Source organism: Coturnix japonica, chromosome 2 (genome assembly GCF_054131305.1).
Source record: "Coturnix japonica strain WE chromosome 2, WE-NBRP24, whole genome shotgun sequence".
Classification (NCBI taxonomy): Eukaryota; Metazoa; Chordata; class Aves; order Galliformes; family Phasianidae; genus Coturnix; species Coturnix japonica.
This window is the reverse complement of record NC_140664.1, coordinates 113356038-113371331: the sequence shown is the minus strand read 5'-3', so window position 1 is coordinate 113371331 and position 15294 is coordinate 113356038. Positions and strand designations below refer to the sequence as shown.

Genomic DNA, 15294 nt, shown 5'->3' with positions numbered 1-15294 from the left:
ATATAGTTATTAGTGTTCGTTTGTATCCATTTGATGTAGATTCTAGTGGATTCTTAGTGGGAATACATAGTAATTCTAAGGGGCAGGTAAGATTAGTAATTCACATATACATATAGGAACACAAAAATGGTAGCTCCTTTCACACTTTGGACTACCAATCTTGGTCAAATTAAGCATTTTTCCCCTTCTGTTTGTATGTCTTTCTGTTCCTCGTTACCCTCACATCTCACAGACGTACTTAATTACAGAGCCCAGTGCTACTAAACCAAAGTGTTGTAGTTAGAACATGCAGATCATATGGGCTTTGAGAAATCTGATCTAACATGTTATGTTGGTGTCAGCAGGCCCTTTCCTGTCAGGTGAACGCACAGAAATGCAATATGATGCAAAGTAGCTTTAGGTGACAAAAACACTGAGCGTGTTCATACTTACAAGTTACTTTTAATGTTGTATTACATAAATAAGGAATCTGTGCAAACAAGATTTTATTTCCTGCTGTAGACTAATACATTGTATGATGATGACGACTAATGTTTGCAGAGCAAATAGTTAGAAGAGTAGCAGTACAGTTTACTTAGACTAAGAGCAAGAAAATAATGCTGATTCTTTATTGAACTCTGCTCAGGTATTTGTTGGTTGTGTCTGAAGATGAGGAACAGAATAATTTGTAGTGAGTTAGAATTAAAGAATCGTGGAATAGGAATCCTAACTTGGAAGCAATGTAGGAATGTCATCCAGTGAAACTCGGAGTAACAGATAACTTGTAACAATCAAGAACTACCCAATAGAGTGTAACAGTGTAGAACCTGATTTTCTAAAGTTTACTCTTCTTTCTTGACGTACCCAATGTAATCTGTTAACTTTTCCTGTGAGGTACCAGATGTGATGACAACTTTCATTTGAATTTGGGAAAGATATTTGGTTTTATTTTATAGAACTGCATCACTACTCTTGTACAACCTACATGAAATATCTCACTTTCTTCTCTTCTAGAATCAGAATCTGAAGGGGAGGAGAACTAAGACGGTTCAACAAAGCACAGACTCAATCTAGGTTAATGCCAAATGCGCTTGGGAATGCCATACTGTTCAAGCAAAGAGGCTTTACTTCAGTGTCATACCGAAAATTTTAGGCTAGGCTTTCCTTTTGTTTAGAAGAATAAAGGTTTTTAATGGAGCCCTGAGGCATTAGATGCTTTTCTTGGGACTCTACCTCTGGCTCATTGTACTCTAACTTAGGCAAAGACATTCAGCAAGGAGCCATATAAGAAAAGTGAAATGAAATACTTATGGACTCCTTTTTATTAACGGTCTTTTTCAGGTACTATGGTATATGAACACTCCAATTTCTGTTTATAGATCTTGTTTGGTCTGTGTTTGTAGCTCAATATTGGCTTGTGTATGTGATTTGACACCACCACATTTTTTTGAATAAATGGCTTTTATATCTTAGTTGTGTGGTGTTTGTTAGTGTGTGTTTCACAAAGTCACCAAGTTTTTACAGTTCCTCGAGTGAAAATTACACACGAGAGTGTCAAGAGATGGTTTTCATACTAATTGTTCACAAAATCAACATCAATAGTTAATTGGCATCGGTGGAAAAATGAGATTCCATAGCAAATGCTGATACATTCACTTAATTGCAGCAGTGCGAAGAAACAAATCTCTGCTGTCCTTATTTTGCATGTAAAAAATTGTGCAAATCAGAAGAATGATGTGGTGTTCTCAGTACAGACTGCACTCAGGTATTGATGATGGCGAAGTAGTGTGAGAAAAAGCATCTCATTTAAGAAGTGTTAATTGGAAAATGTGCATGATTAGAAGACGCTGTGTGAAATCAGACATACGTATACCTGTGTGAGGTTACAGCTTACAAGTCTGAAATATGCAGATGAATGTATAGGCTTCTCAGGAGATCCATCCTGCTTTCTTTAACGTTCCCTCATGCCTTGATGTTATGTAATTTAGAACTCCAGTGCCTGGGACCTGGTTAGGGTGGTGTTTACACAGAGCCAGTGCACAGTGTTGCACATACATGCAAGCCTCAAGCCCAGAATTGGAGATCTGATATTCAGCATCAGAGCTTCTTCAGTTCATAGATGTGAGCTGAGCACTGATGTCCTGTGTAGCACAGTCCCCTGGCTTGCACTCATTTTTCATACATCAGTCCATCAGGTGGCACTTGCTGCTATTTCCCTTTTCACAAGCCAGGTTACTCTGCATAGTCGTCTTCTGCCTTGCTCCTCCCTCTGCTGTGCCCAGAATGACTGGGGCAGTGAATTAGTTTCCCTGCACATCACGCCATTCCACTTCATCTTCTCTTGAGGAACATGTTAAAATGCTCTGTGATACGCCCTTTATGATAAACGAGCATTTGGATTGGAAAGGACTGCAAAGAGGAGGTTTATATACTTAAAGGGGGCGGGGGGACAGGGGCATGAAAGCATAATTAATTAATGGAATGGTGTATCTTGTAATTAGAAACCAATAAGCTATCCAACTATAGATTGTTCTGATGGGAAAAGTCAGCACATGGTAAACCACAGATCATGTGGCTATAAATAAGTATCTGGTTTTACAGGAAGCAGCAAACATCAGGCAGAAATGAAGTGCTGCTGAATGCCAGCTTTCCAGCTAGAGCAATGTTTATTTTTGTACAGGTATTGATTTTGGAAAGAGGAAATATACATTATGTGGATCTTTCCAGTAAGTTGTAGCAGTACTGGGCAGGCAGTAGGGCAGTGTATTGTAAGTAGAACTGATGAATTACCTGGATGATTTCCAGTTCAGTCTTTTTTATTACAGAAAATAAATCTGCCAGGCACTGCTGACCTGGGATGATCTCTTCAGTGCAGCTGCAGTGTGACAGCATCGATTTGTTAATGATAGAGAGCCGCCATTGCTGGGAATGTTTTGCATTCAGAATGGTGCTTTTCAAAGGTAGCATGAAGATTCAGTTGGCTGTATGTAAAACTATATTTCCATATAATTTAAAACTCAGGCTCAAGTCAAAGGAGCCGATCTAGACTAAATGCACAAAGGGCACAATAACATACACCTGCGGGTGAGGTCACCATGGGCTGCTGAGATGCGTTTAGCTGTGAGCTGCCTGAGCCATCTGCTGGAAGGGAAAAACATTGCTAGCAAACGCTGCTTTCCTGCAGAATGTGGCTGGTTGTGAATGCGTCTGTGCCTCCAGTGTACAGCAGACACAAAGTCCCCTGTCACACTCAGCAGTGTGCTTCACTGAAGCTTTGTTCCTACAAACCAGGCTGCAGAATGCTGTTGTCTCCATCCCTCTGCGGTTGGGTCAGGCAGAAATGAGTACTTTGAGGATAGCACCGCTGATGGAGCGGAGTCTTGTGATTCAGGCTGGGGGGAGGAGCCATCTGCAGCATTACACTAACAATCAGCATAGACTTCAATGGAGACAAAACAGGCCTGTGTCAGTTGGAGTTGTCCCGGTATCCCATGTCTCCAGTGTTCACGTCTGTGTCTGAAGTTTAGCCACTGGAAACCCCTTCCAGCTTGACCACCCCCAATAAAACATCTCGTAAATTTGCTTGGGCTGTATTTCTATTTTTCAGCAGCTTTCCCACCTTATTGAAAGAAGTTCATTTGTGCACTTGCTTATTATCCAATTGTATTTAGAATATATGCTGGAAGGTCAACTAGGTCAGGATGCAGCTACCAACAGAAATGCTAACACCGGGTTGAATTTTAGTATAAATACATGTGATGATTAGGCTTTGCATTTTGCAAAAGTGCTCTGCGGGAGAGGGGTCACATTCTACTTGCACTCAGTGAGTCAGGTTTTGTGGTTTCAGTTAAAGCCCTCAGAGATCTGAGAGTCATTGATATATATTTCTGCTTCTGTATAACTGCACCTCAGCCTTATACAGAGGAAGCTCCTCCTCCACTGTGGTAGTATTGTTAAAAATACACAGCTTGCCATTGACTTAATCCATGTTAATCCACTGGTTATATATTAAAATGGTGGCCTGCTACACTGTTAATATTTAACAGTTGTTTGTGAACACTGGAGATACTTCTGAAGGGGTGAGTATGTTCAGTCAATAGATACCCTGAAGTCTTAACTTCTTTCTGATTAATGCCCTGACCATTAATGGTTCGGTCCAAAGACTTGAAAATGGGAGACTATTTTTGAACATTACTCTGAAAGATAAATAAAATATGTAATGCTTAAAAATGCTTAATGCATATTCAGTATGAGTATTTCAGAGTACTGTTACTAGTTATATAAAAACGTATCAAGTGTCTTCGTGAGCATTTAAGAGACTTTAATTACACACAAAATGCAAAGAATATTTTTGAAAAGATAAAGCATAAGACTTAAAAGGGAATCTTCAGGGCTCACTTCTCCCTCTTTTCTGTCAGGCTCTTGCTTCTGTGTCACCATATTTCAGAAGTTAGTGTTTGTTCCTGACCAGCCAACAGGCCTTGGGGGCTTCATGTCATTGCAAGCCAACCCCAGGTGAGGTTGCCATGCAGGGTGCACTCAGGCCTGACTGGGCCTGCAGGAACCCCGCAGGACACAGGTCGTGGTTCATCCTGCAGCAGGCCTGCCCGCCTTGCTGGGGGTTTCTGTTGCTCAGACCTGAGCTGGGAGAATGGCCTTTTCAGTACCACAGGCAAATCTTCAGTCAGCAGAGCCCATTGGAAGGAAGGCCCATAGGCAAAATCCTGCTGTGATCCAAGGGACATGAGCTGTGAGGGCATGGCTCATGCTCCTCTCAGTACAGGAAGGCTGCAGCAGCCCTACTTTACTGCACCTCCAACCCCCACATAGGCCCGTGCCCCACCAGGAGCTCCTGCAGACATGAAGCTGCTCCCAGAGAGACCTAAAGCACGTTGCTGTCCTGCACAGTCAGCATTGTACTGTGGTGAACTTCTGTGCCCTCAGAAGGAGCCACGGAAACTTTCAGGTGCTCCCAAAAGGCAGTAGGGTGAACCATGTGCCTGCTTCCCCTCTGCCACTCTGAGAAAGAAAACTAAGGGTCAGAGAGAAAAATGCATTTTCTGGGCTCAGTGATCACAGAAACCACACAGATGGCTCTGATTTGCAGACATATATGGCATGTCTGCACCCACAGCAGAGACCCTGCTGTCCGCCCCAGATTCCACCACCAGCCCCCAGTCAGCAGGAAGAAACAGGCTGGCACTGCGACCACTGATCTGACACAGACATAGGCTGACTTGAATCTGCCACTCACATGGATTCTGGGTGCCAAAAGCTCATTCACCTCCACCTAAGTACCTCATTTAGGAATTCAGCATTAACAATTGCTCTCACATCCTGCACTCGACACCAGCACTTCTATTGGTGGCATTACAAGGCTTGATAATTTGCTACCCTAACACCCCGCACAATTCAGCCTATGGGACCGCAAAGAAACTGCAAACTGAGGAGCTGCTGTGGGAAAAAAATAAACCTGGCTTATTTCTCTGTCATTCTCTGATTTTTGAGCATATGCAAAAATAAGTAAATCAATACAATTAAAACAACCACCCAGAATAAATAAATGACAACACTGTGGCTGCTTTGTAGTGATAACGTACATTTGTGTTGCAGTATATCAGCTGCCTGAGATGTTTCTATTTATTTTTCCCTGATGAAGCTTTCTGACAGGCTAATATAATTCTCTCCGTATCATTACTAATTATTGCTGAGGTATTTGCATAATACCCACAGCCATACATTTTAGCAGAAGGCAAAAACACAGCAGTACCGTTGATGTATCCAAGGATACGGCCTCTGCCCCCTCAAAAATAAGAAATAAAAATAAAAATCAGCAATTGAACAACAAATCAAAGATGGAGCATCCTGTGCTCCCGGCCAGATCACTTATCACCTGTGGTAACCCATATAACTCGCCCTCACAGGTTGGCCCACAGTTCCAGAAAGACTTGGAGCATGCTGTCCCTCAACCCAGGTTCTGGCTCTGCCGGGAGCACTACATTGGCCTCCCCTTTGGTGCCCCTGTAGCATGCACACAGCCCCTAGCAGGGCCCAGGGGAAGTTGAGCACGTGGGCCACATCTGTTGGCACACTTTGTCTCTTGCATGGAAAATCTGTGTCAAACACAAGAATACCCTCAGTGATCAGATTTGTATGGATGCACCCTCTAGAGATCTCAAATAGGGCAGTGTTTTCTCAGGGGGGAAGTCAACTCCTGGAAATGCTGCCAAGTGCGAGAGAGAAGGAGCACCCAATGTTATTCTTGAGAGCAGCATAGGACACAGAAAGCAGAACAGAAGGATAATTTGGGAGAACTGTGTAAATTGAGGTCATGGGCTGTCCCTTCTTCACCACATAGGTTCACTCATGCTGCTGTTACAGCCACACCACAGAGCCCTGTTGCAGTACCTTTAACTATGTTTATTGCGTTTTATTTCAGCTTTCAACTTCTGTGCGCATTCTCAGTTTCCTTTACGTATCTCCTTAGCTTTGTGTGTATGTAGTCCTGGTATTTTTGTAATAACTACTTGTGTAAAATAGGTATCATTGTATTTACATTGTGACTTGGTGGCTGTCACTGTACCTGCATCCCCCGGCAGCTTTCAGGCTGCTGACAGAAGAGGAACACAGGGTGGTGCTGACGCTGCAATACAGCATTTTGTTTTTAATACAAAAAAGGCACAGAGGAAAAGCGGGGCCTTCTTGGTAATACTAACCCTCAGAGAGGAAGAGAAGAACAACTTTGTCCCGTATCAAGGGAAGAGTCATGGAGGACAAATTCAGTTTCTCTAAAAATAAATTCAGGGAAAGCAATGAAGCACTGCAAACATGAAAGGAGAGTGACAGCAGAGGAACAGCCTTCTGGTTGAAGTTCTCCAACAGAGGGAGAGTGAACCATGCTGTAGGTAACATTTAAATTTGATTTTGATTGTATGATAAAATTCATGCTTGCTGTTCTCTCAAGAAATCCCTTAAAATATCAGAAGCACAGAGGTATCCTGGAATTCCCCAGAATACTTCTCCTACCCCATGAAATGGGAAAACCACATATTCTCCAGGATGCAGAAACTCCTTCCAGTTTGGGGGAAGTTATCGAACCTCAAACTTTGCTACTGACTCACCTCTCAGCAGCTGTCTTTCCCTGCTATGTCAGCCTGCAACGTGCAGAGGTACACATTGTAACTACTGAGATCCTTATCAACAGTGAAGAAGGAATCTGAAGTAAGCACAAGATCTTGCAGTTTTGTCCCCAAACTCTGGGTGTCAGCAGATGCTCCAAGGACCAAACTGTAAGAGGTGTTTTCTTCTCTTTGGTAGTTACTAGGCACTTAGTGCACTATTAACCTCATCTGCTTGCAAAAAGACCACTGAAAGCTGTGCTAACAGGTGACCACACTCCTGAGCACACTCTTGTTACTGTATGTCTGTAAAAGCCAGATACTCAGTGCTTTCAAGGAGAGAAGGCCAGATGATGGAACTGCTTCCCAGCTTGCACACAGATGATGGTGGATATTAAGCAGAACTGGCTGGCAGCAGCAGATTGTTTCTGTAACGAGAGGAAACAGCCGTCTCTTTTTCTATATGCTCCTTACGCATCCTTAAAAGTACTGTGTTCAGCTGCTCTATTAAGGAGGTGTTTTAAAGGAAAATGAACTGCAAGGGGCAGACATTGAGTATTATTACTGTACTAATTGCTTCAAAATATTTGTCAAGTGTCTAAATGACTAATGTCACTAGATTAAGACTGATACCATGAAAGAACCTGGGTTCTTTATATTTACCTTCTGAATCCTGAGCCATTTGCTGCTCATGTTTGCAAGATTCTTTTTTTTTTCCTGTTTCTGAGATTCTGACATCATCAGAGTGTGATAGCAGCTGACTTTAACATGAGTAAGCCAAGGTAATGGAGCAGGGCGAGCATGCTGACTTCTAGAAATCACTAAGAAAACAGAACACAGGTACACTGTGATTTGTCAGTCAGTCTTTCTACTCTGCCCGTGAATTTCTTTCATCTGGTGGTTGCTGATTTGGGCCAAGCAACTCCATTCTCTCACGAGTGATCTATTCCACTTGAGCAGAATGTCAAAGAAGATATCGGCATGTGTTGACACAGGGGGAAAGAAAGGGCTCCTCTGCCTTCTGAATGCATGATATACATAGGACTGCACATCTTCCTATGCACTGCCTGCCTTCTCCCTTTCTAGTATTTCTCTCCTTGTTATGATGAAAAAAACAAACATATATTCACTGATCATTATTATTAAGCAAATGGCCTTGTGCTAGGGAAAAACACAGCATTCATTTGCAGCTTGTGCCCTTGAGAAAGAAAAAAGCAGTTGGGTGTGTTTAGGAATGAACTTCTCTGGAGCACAATACAGAGAGCTGCAAGAATGGGGTGAAGCTGAAGTGCAGTGGCTGCTTTTTTTCCCAAATCAAATACACGCATTTCTTAGAGAAATGGTTCAATTTGATTTTTGATCTACACTTATAACTCATGACACTGGCCTAGAGAAGGCCTTTCACAGTGTTTCATCTTATGAGTTATCCCTACTTTGAGCACAAGTTTGAATGTGATGATCTGTGGGGTCCCTTCCAACCCATATTTCTCAGCAACAAGCATGGACAGGGGCATAGCCAACAGGCAGACCCAATGACAAGCACTTACACAGCTTACAGCAAGTGTACATGCTGCAGCTTTCGTTTGAGATGTAAAGCTTTTCTCCCCATCCATCTGCTCACATAGCACAAGGTCTTTTGCTCAGACCTTCCTGCTTTTCCATATCACCATAAACATTTTAGATTTCTGCTTCTTAACATATGATGCTTGATTACTTCAAGCTGGGAATGCTCCCGGGGATCACCTGGGAAGGATTGCAGTGCATGGTACTCATTTTCCTCTTCAAACCAAATCAAGTAGTGATGGTTTCCACCTGAACCTGATAAAGTGGAAATCTCTAGGATGTGATGATAATGAGAACCTGCAGCAGACATAACATAAAACTGATAAGAACTGCAATTAATTTGAAAACTGCTTATACTCCCCACTGCTTCCACCCTTCTGTTAGTCCTAGGCAATCACTTGTCTTATTAACCTCAGAGTTCTTATGTTTAGTGCTGAAGGTTGCTGGTTTTATCTCTGACCTGAAGAACAGAATGTCACAGGGGATCTGGTGCCAGCACACCACGCTGTTCTGAATGATCCCCCACCTCCTGCTGGGGCTGAGCAGAAAGAGCACTGCCTCCATGAGGCAGCCTTTGCAGCAAGCCTGCCCCTGCAGAGAGGCACATAAACACCTTATGCTTAAGGGCACCCAAAACTTTCTGATGTGGCTGCAGGAAGCATTAAACCATTCAGCTGCCTGGGTCTAGAATTCTGCTTTTTTCTCTTCCACACTTAGTTAAAATCAGCCTGTTCAAGGACATCCCTGAATCCTGACCCCATACACAAGGAATGAGCTTAGGATCAAGCCCTTGATGTGCTACTATTGAAAATGCCATTACACTGCTATTTTCAGCCTCTGGTTACTTGTTTCTTTAATACATTAACAGCAACAAACTATCGTTATCTTAATCTATCATCTTAATTCAGAAAAGATTGTAAACGTGCTGAAAAAGGCAATTCTTACAATTAAGATAAGAGCTTCAGAAAATCCCAAGGACTGTTTGTAAGTCTATTAAATGAGTATTTGCCTCTTTTAGTATTTTCAGAAGGCTGACCTCTGAAACACGCTTTCCCTTTATGACAAGAGTCGCAGAGCTATTTCTTTCCTTCTTTCCTCCCTTCCTTCCTCCCTTCCTTCCTCCCTTCCTTCCTCCTTCTCACCTGTCTATAAACATAACAAGGATAAACTTCACTAAGTCCATCTTTTGTCTGGAAAGTGCCATTCATGGGACAATACAAAAGAAATGGGTATCAGCTGAATTAAAAAGCAGACGTGCTATCGTTACACTCAAATGTTATTTTCACCCACTGTATGGTAGATGATGGAACTGTAAAGAAAGGCTTAGACAGCAGGCCTGGACACCCAGCAGCTCAGTCCCAATCAGTGGCTTCATGCCTGCCTGTCACTGTTACTCTTGCAAAAAGACTCCAGTCTAAGGAGCTTTCTAACAGTGATTCAACTGCCCAGCCTTAACTCGAGAGCTTTGTGCCAATTTGATTTTGATCAGAAAGCTTCTCAAAGAATATGCCTATTTCATGTCAAGCTATTTCATTTCTTGTGATTTGTAACCACTTGCTGGAATTACTAAACCCAGTACCTGCTACATCTTTGTGCTTTAGGAGAAGCTGATTTCTCACCTAGTTGTGGGTTGCTCTAACCGCTGTACTACAGTGGCATATTTTCCTGTCCTAATTTCCCTTTCTCCATCTACAATGTTTCACTTAAAATAAATAAATAAGGGTCCCAAAGAGCTTTCTCTTCAGAGAAGAATTTTCCATTCCAAACAACATAAGCAAGTTCATTCCATATGCTAGATTTGAGCTTCCCTTGCTTCTGGCTTGTAGTGCCCATCACTGCAATGCACTGCTGCAACACCTTGTGTGTCTGTGCCTGGCACCCCCAGCACAGCAAAGGTCTCTCCAACGTGCAAGCTTTGCCTATGTGGTCCTTCCCTACCTGGTGCCAGAAAGGGCTGCTTTGGGGCAGGGGTGGAATGGCACAAGTGCTGTAGCGCTGCCAGGAAACTGGTTTTGTTCCAGGAAGAAACTCACGACTTCATGCCAGTGCCTATTGTGGCACAGTGAAACAATACAGTAAATAACTAGGATGTGGACACCGGACACTGGCATTAAATTCAGCTCATTAGAATTGTTTTGCTGCAGACAACATTTAAAGTACACGCTTTATTGATTCCATATACTTTTCCTGCTGCTTTACTGGAAACCAAGGTGACTAATTGACATGACTGAATAATTGAGGTGGTTCAGGTGACCAAGATGACTCAAACGTCCTTTAACAGTGATGAGAAATGGCCAGGCACAGGGACCTGCTGCTTTTCATAGAGAGGCACTGTTGAACTCACACAGATTATACACATTATTTTCCTTTACAGACTTTTGTTGACCATAGCACAGGCCCCAGTTACCCACAAACTACAGGCACACTTCTGTGCCAAGCACAGGGTCATGCTTTCATGGCCAGTTGCCAAGGCAGGATAAGCCCTTTGCATATCCTATGATAAGCCAGCTGGAATCTCGTCCCCTTGATCCCGTGTGCACCTTAAAACTTACAATTCAAAATAGCAGTTTCATACGATAAATATTAGGAGTACAACTTGGACTGCAGATGCTTGGCTTCTTCTTAGGGCCGATGCAGAAAGCCTTAAAAACAATCCTATGGGACCACTTTGTATGTATAAAAGGAATATGGGAAATTTTCTGGATACTGCATTATCATGGTGACAAACATGATATTACTGTTTATAACACTATAGGTTGCAGTTGTCCTGTAGTCCCTTAAAGGAACCCAAAAACATTTGCTCAAGGGGCATTTCATGTTCCTTAAAAATCCCAAAGAAATTAGTAATGGTTTTCAACAAGCCCGATTGTCATGCAGCACAACTGATATCATGTAGACTCACTCTGTGTGTTTTTCCTACTATCACAGGCACTTTGTTTACACATTTTAGAAGAGAAAGTCAAACTGAATGCTAACTGATAGTAATTATGCTACAGAAATCACATGTGACATTCCTACCCGGCAAACACCTGGCTTGCTTTACCCAGCTTTTCTCCTCCCTGATTTTGATGTGCATGAGAGACTTTATACAAACAACAGGGGAAGAAAAATGACCGCAAGACAAAGAGAGAAAGGAACCACTCAGAGTGCTGTCAAGTGCCCATTGTAGACCTGGGGAAAATAAAGCGATAAGAATCAATTTCTGCAAACAACGTTTCACTTGTGGGTGTTTTAGGGGCTCTGTAATAGCAGGGAACAAGAGAAAGGGTCACCATGTTTTAAGTCAGTGTCAACTTTAAGACATTCTTGTGCCTCCACATTTCACAGCTGTACCTCAGAAGTGGCACACACCTAAAGATTTCATGCACATAACAAGTAAATAAAGCAGCAACAAGAACAGGGGATTGCAGTAGAAACAGAAGAGGTTTCTCCATAAGGGCTCAGTTCTCACCGTGAATGGTTCAGCAGAAGGCCCCAAGCAGGAAACCTCCTTGAAATTACCACAGTCTGTATGGAAACAGACGGTGAACTACCAAAGCATCACTGTTTCAAGCTCTGCTCAACTGCAAGAAGTGTGCTGGCACTGAGCCCCGATAGCAGTGCAGAATCCCTCCCCCCTCCCTCCAGGAGCGCTGCTTTTTGTCCCATCTGTGAGGACTGCAGCATCACAAGTGTGCGGTGCACAATCCCCTATTGCAGTTTCCCATGGAAGAACAGCCAATTCACACTGCTTGTCCCTCCTCCCGTTGCCAGCAGTGCCATTGAAAGGCAGCAAAGAAGGGCAGGAGAACAAAGAGAGTGCAAGGAAGTGGAGAATAGGCATCAGAAACATGGGGGAAGAGCAGGAAAGGGCAAACTCTGCTCTGGGTTGTTTCAGGCAGCTCTGGATTATTGTAGCATGGGAGTGCAGCATTTGTCCCCTATAGAGAGAAAGGACAAATATATAAAGATAAAGATAAAGACAAATACTCAGGGTCCTCATTTGGAGCAGATGTTTAAACAACTGAACTTTAAAAAGATAAAAATCAAGCAAATGTTTTCTTCAGAGAAGGAAAGATTTCTCCCTAACTGCAGAAGAACCTTTTATTAACTAACAATGTGAAGTTATCCATTAAAAACAAAACAACTAACCAAACAAACAAAAGACAGAGACAGAACATGAAGAAAGTTTAAACCTGAAAGTTTCAGCAGTACTGATGTACTTCTGACCACCACCTGAAGAGACAGCACTTCGCACAGCTCAGGGATGGAAAGGCAAGTTGTATGCTAAATCTAAATGTCTGCTGTGTAACTTGCGAACAGAATCAGAGAGGTGAGGGGAGAAAAAATGCAGACCCACGCTACATTCATTTGTTGTAGCTCTGTTTGCTTCACTGAAGTCTGTGATGACCTGTACCAGATTTGCTGTGCCCCACAGAGTTTATAACTGCCCCAAATGCATACAAACCAAGCTGCAGAGGATGTGTTAGGATGCCTACTTGGATCTGAAGAAGTAATGTTGTACTAGGTGGCACTGTAAGAGCTGTGTCCCTTAGTAAGAAATATTGGCATTAATTAACAACGTGGAGGTGCATCTTTTAATAATTAATAGGGAAAGAGATCTTCTTAGAAGAAGAAGGGCAGTGGGTGATAGTATTGAATAATTCAGCCCGATAACGAAAGGAACAATGGTACAGTAACTTTACACCTGAGTATTTGCAACAAAATCCAACAAAAACATTTGATAGGCTGATGGCTTCTTGTGTTTAGGAAAGGGTATACATTGGAGATACTGTTTCCTATTGAGAAGGCAACAAACCATTTCTGAAATTGGTCTTCACAACAAAATTAAAATGAAACTTCATCCAAGAAAGTGATTTTGTGCTGGGTTTGCCCTCTGCCGGGTTTGGGATCAGAAGAACAGAAGGGCGGCCCAATAAGGCCGGCAACTCAAGTCAGTAAACATGTATCTTTAGAAAGCCCAATTGCCTGCAAAATCAAAGCAGCTTAATTAGCAAGGAACAAAGAAAGCACAAAGTATTTTTCACTCATCCTGTCACCTTGCAAAGCTCCAGCAGCAGAGTCAGGCTGTGTCTGTCAAGTTTAGAAACAGACAGAAAACTTCAGCAGCTGTTGAGCATTCAGATTTAATTTGTGGTCAGAAATGTTGGAGAGTTTTTAATTTGTAGCCTGGCTGGCAGCTGGGAGGTAGATGTACATCAGCAAAAGAGCCACCAGAAAAAAAAGTGTTTTATTTAACTGCAGAAGCCTGGCAAAAATATCAAAGAGCATGGGGGGAAAAAAAGATGCTTCCAAAAAAGATCTGAGTGACAGCCCGGGAAAGACAAAGGCTGCTGCTGTTCAGCCTCTCTGTCTCACTGCTGGCAGGGATCGATAGTTGCTGTGGCTTTCCTTAGCAGACAGCTGCCAGCCAAATTATAAAGAACAAAATGTTTTTGGAATTTCCTTCTTAAATTGTTTTGATGACAAGTTCCTATTAAGAATTGCTGTGAATTCACCAGAAAAGAGATGCAGCTTCCTCTGCTGACCAGGAACCAACCACCAGCAGCAACCAAATCCCTATGGAGTGAAACTGCAGTGCTGTGCACTGGTACAAACATCACAAGTGATCCTGGCTGGAGGAATCCTACACTCTTTGTGAAACCCAGCAAAAAAGACAAGAATACAACTTGGACCCTAATCCTGCCATGGTACACACTGAAGCAGTTTGTAATAATTGCTGAAAGGAGACTGAGGTAAAGGTTGGCCTCTTCTCCCAGATAACAGCAACAGGATGAGGGGTAACAGCTTTTAGCTGCTTCTGGAGAGGATGAGTTTGGGCATTAGGAAAAGTTTATTATCTGAAAGAACAGCGATGCTTTGGAACAGGGAGGTGAAGGGTCACTGTCCCTAGGGGTGTAGATGTGGCACTGAGGGATGCGGTCACTGAGAATGGTGGGGATGGGCTGACTCTTGGACTAGATGAGCTTGGAGATCTTTTCCAGCCTTCATGATTCTATGATTCCACAGCAGGCACAAGCTTTCGGAGGGAACCAGAGAGCAGGGGCAGCGCTCCAGTCCACTGGCAAGAACTTTAGAACATTGGTAAGACTGTTAGGAAGGGATAGAGATGGATCACTCTGTTTGACCACCTGCAATTAAAAGAAGTATTTAATGCTTAAGGGAAGGAAATACACACGGGTTCAGTTGTTTAAAAAAATAAAATAAGTTGATAATAATTTTAATAAGAAATATCCAGACAAACCGCTTGTAATACTGAAATACCCCGGGAAAATAAATCCCCGACTAGTTCTTCTTGATTACACAAGGAATTAAGCCATCAAAGGTAGGTATAGAAAAGGAAAGGAGGGATCTCCGCAGTTTCCCAAGCAACAAAATGGCTGAGGAGATGCCAGACCTCCCCGCGTTGCTCTCAGGTGACTGAGAATCCTCCCTTCGTCCCCTCCGAGAGCACGGCGAGCGGACATCACCCCACCATCCCCCTCCCCCGTCAGCCTGGCTGGGGGTGGGCGGGCGGCAGAGCCCGGCCCTAAAGGAGCTCCGCCGCCTCCCAGCCCCGCTCCTCGCGTCATTTCCATCTCTTCACCTTTACCCGGGAGCGGCCAACCAGCGGGCGCGGCGCCGGGCCCCGCTC

General features: G+C 43.1%; 1 protein-coding gene and 1 long non-coding RNA gene across 4 annotated transcripts in view; one reads left to right on the top strand and one right to left on the bottom strand.

Moving 5' to 3' along the window:
• Positions 1-1451, top strand: part of BZW2 (basic leucine zipper and W2 domains 2) — a 51712-nt gene extending 50261 nt beyond the window's left edge. For all 3 annotated transcript variants that reach the window (XM_015853747.2, XM_085538518.1, XM_015853744.3), the window contains exon 12: positions 994-1451. In XM_015853747.2, the coding sequence (XP_015709233.1) occupies positions 994-1022 (29 nt within the window). In that variant the 3' untranslated portion in view covers positions 1023-1451. The remainder of the gene's footprint in view (positions 1-993) is intronic.
• Positions 1452-14474: 13023 nt separating this feature from the next.
• Positions 14475-15202, bottom strand: LOC116653034 (uncharacterized). The gene is made up of 2 exons (XR_004306420.2): positions 15058-15202; positions 14475-14791 (listed from the first exon to the last, which is right to left on the bottom strand). It is a non-coding gene; the product is annotated as an uncharacterized LOC116653034 (long non-coding RNA).
• Between the last annotated feature and the right edge of the window lie 92 nt (positions 15203-15294).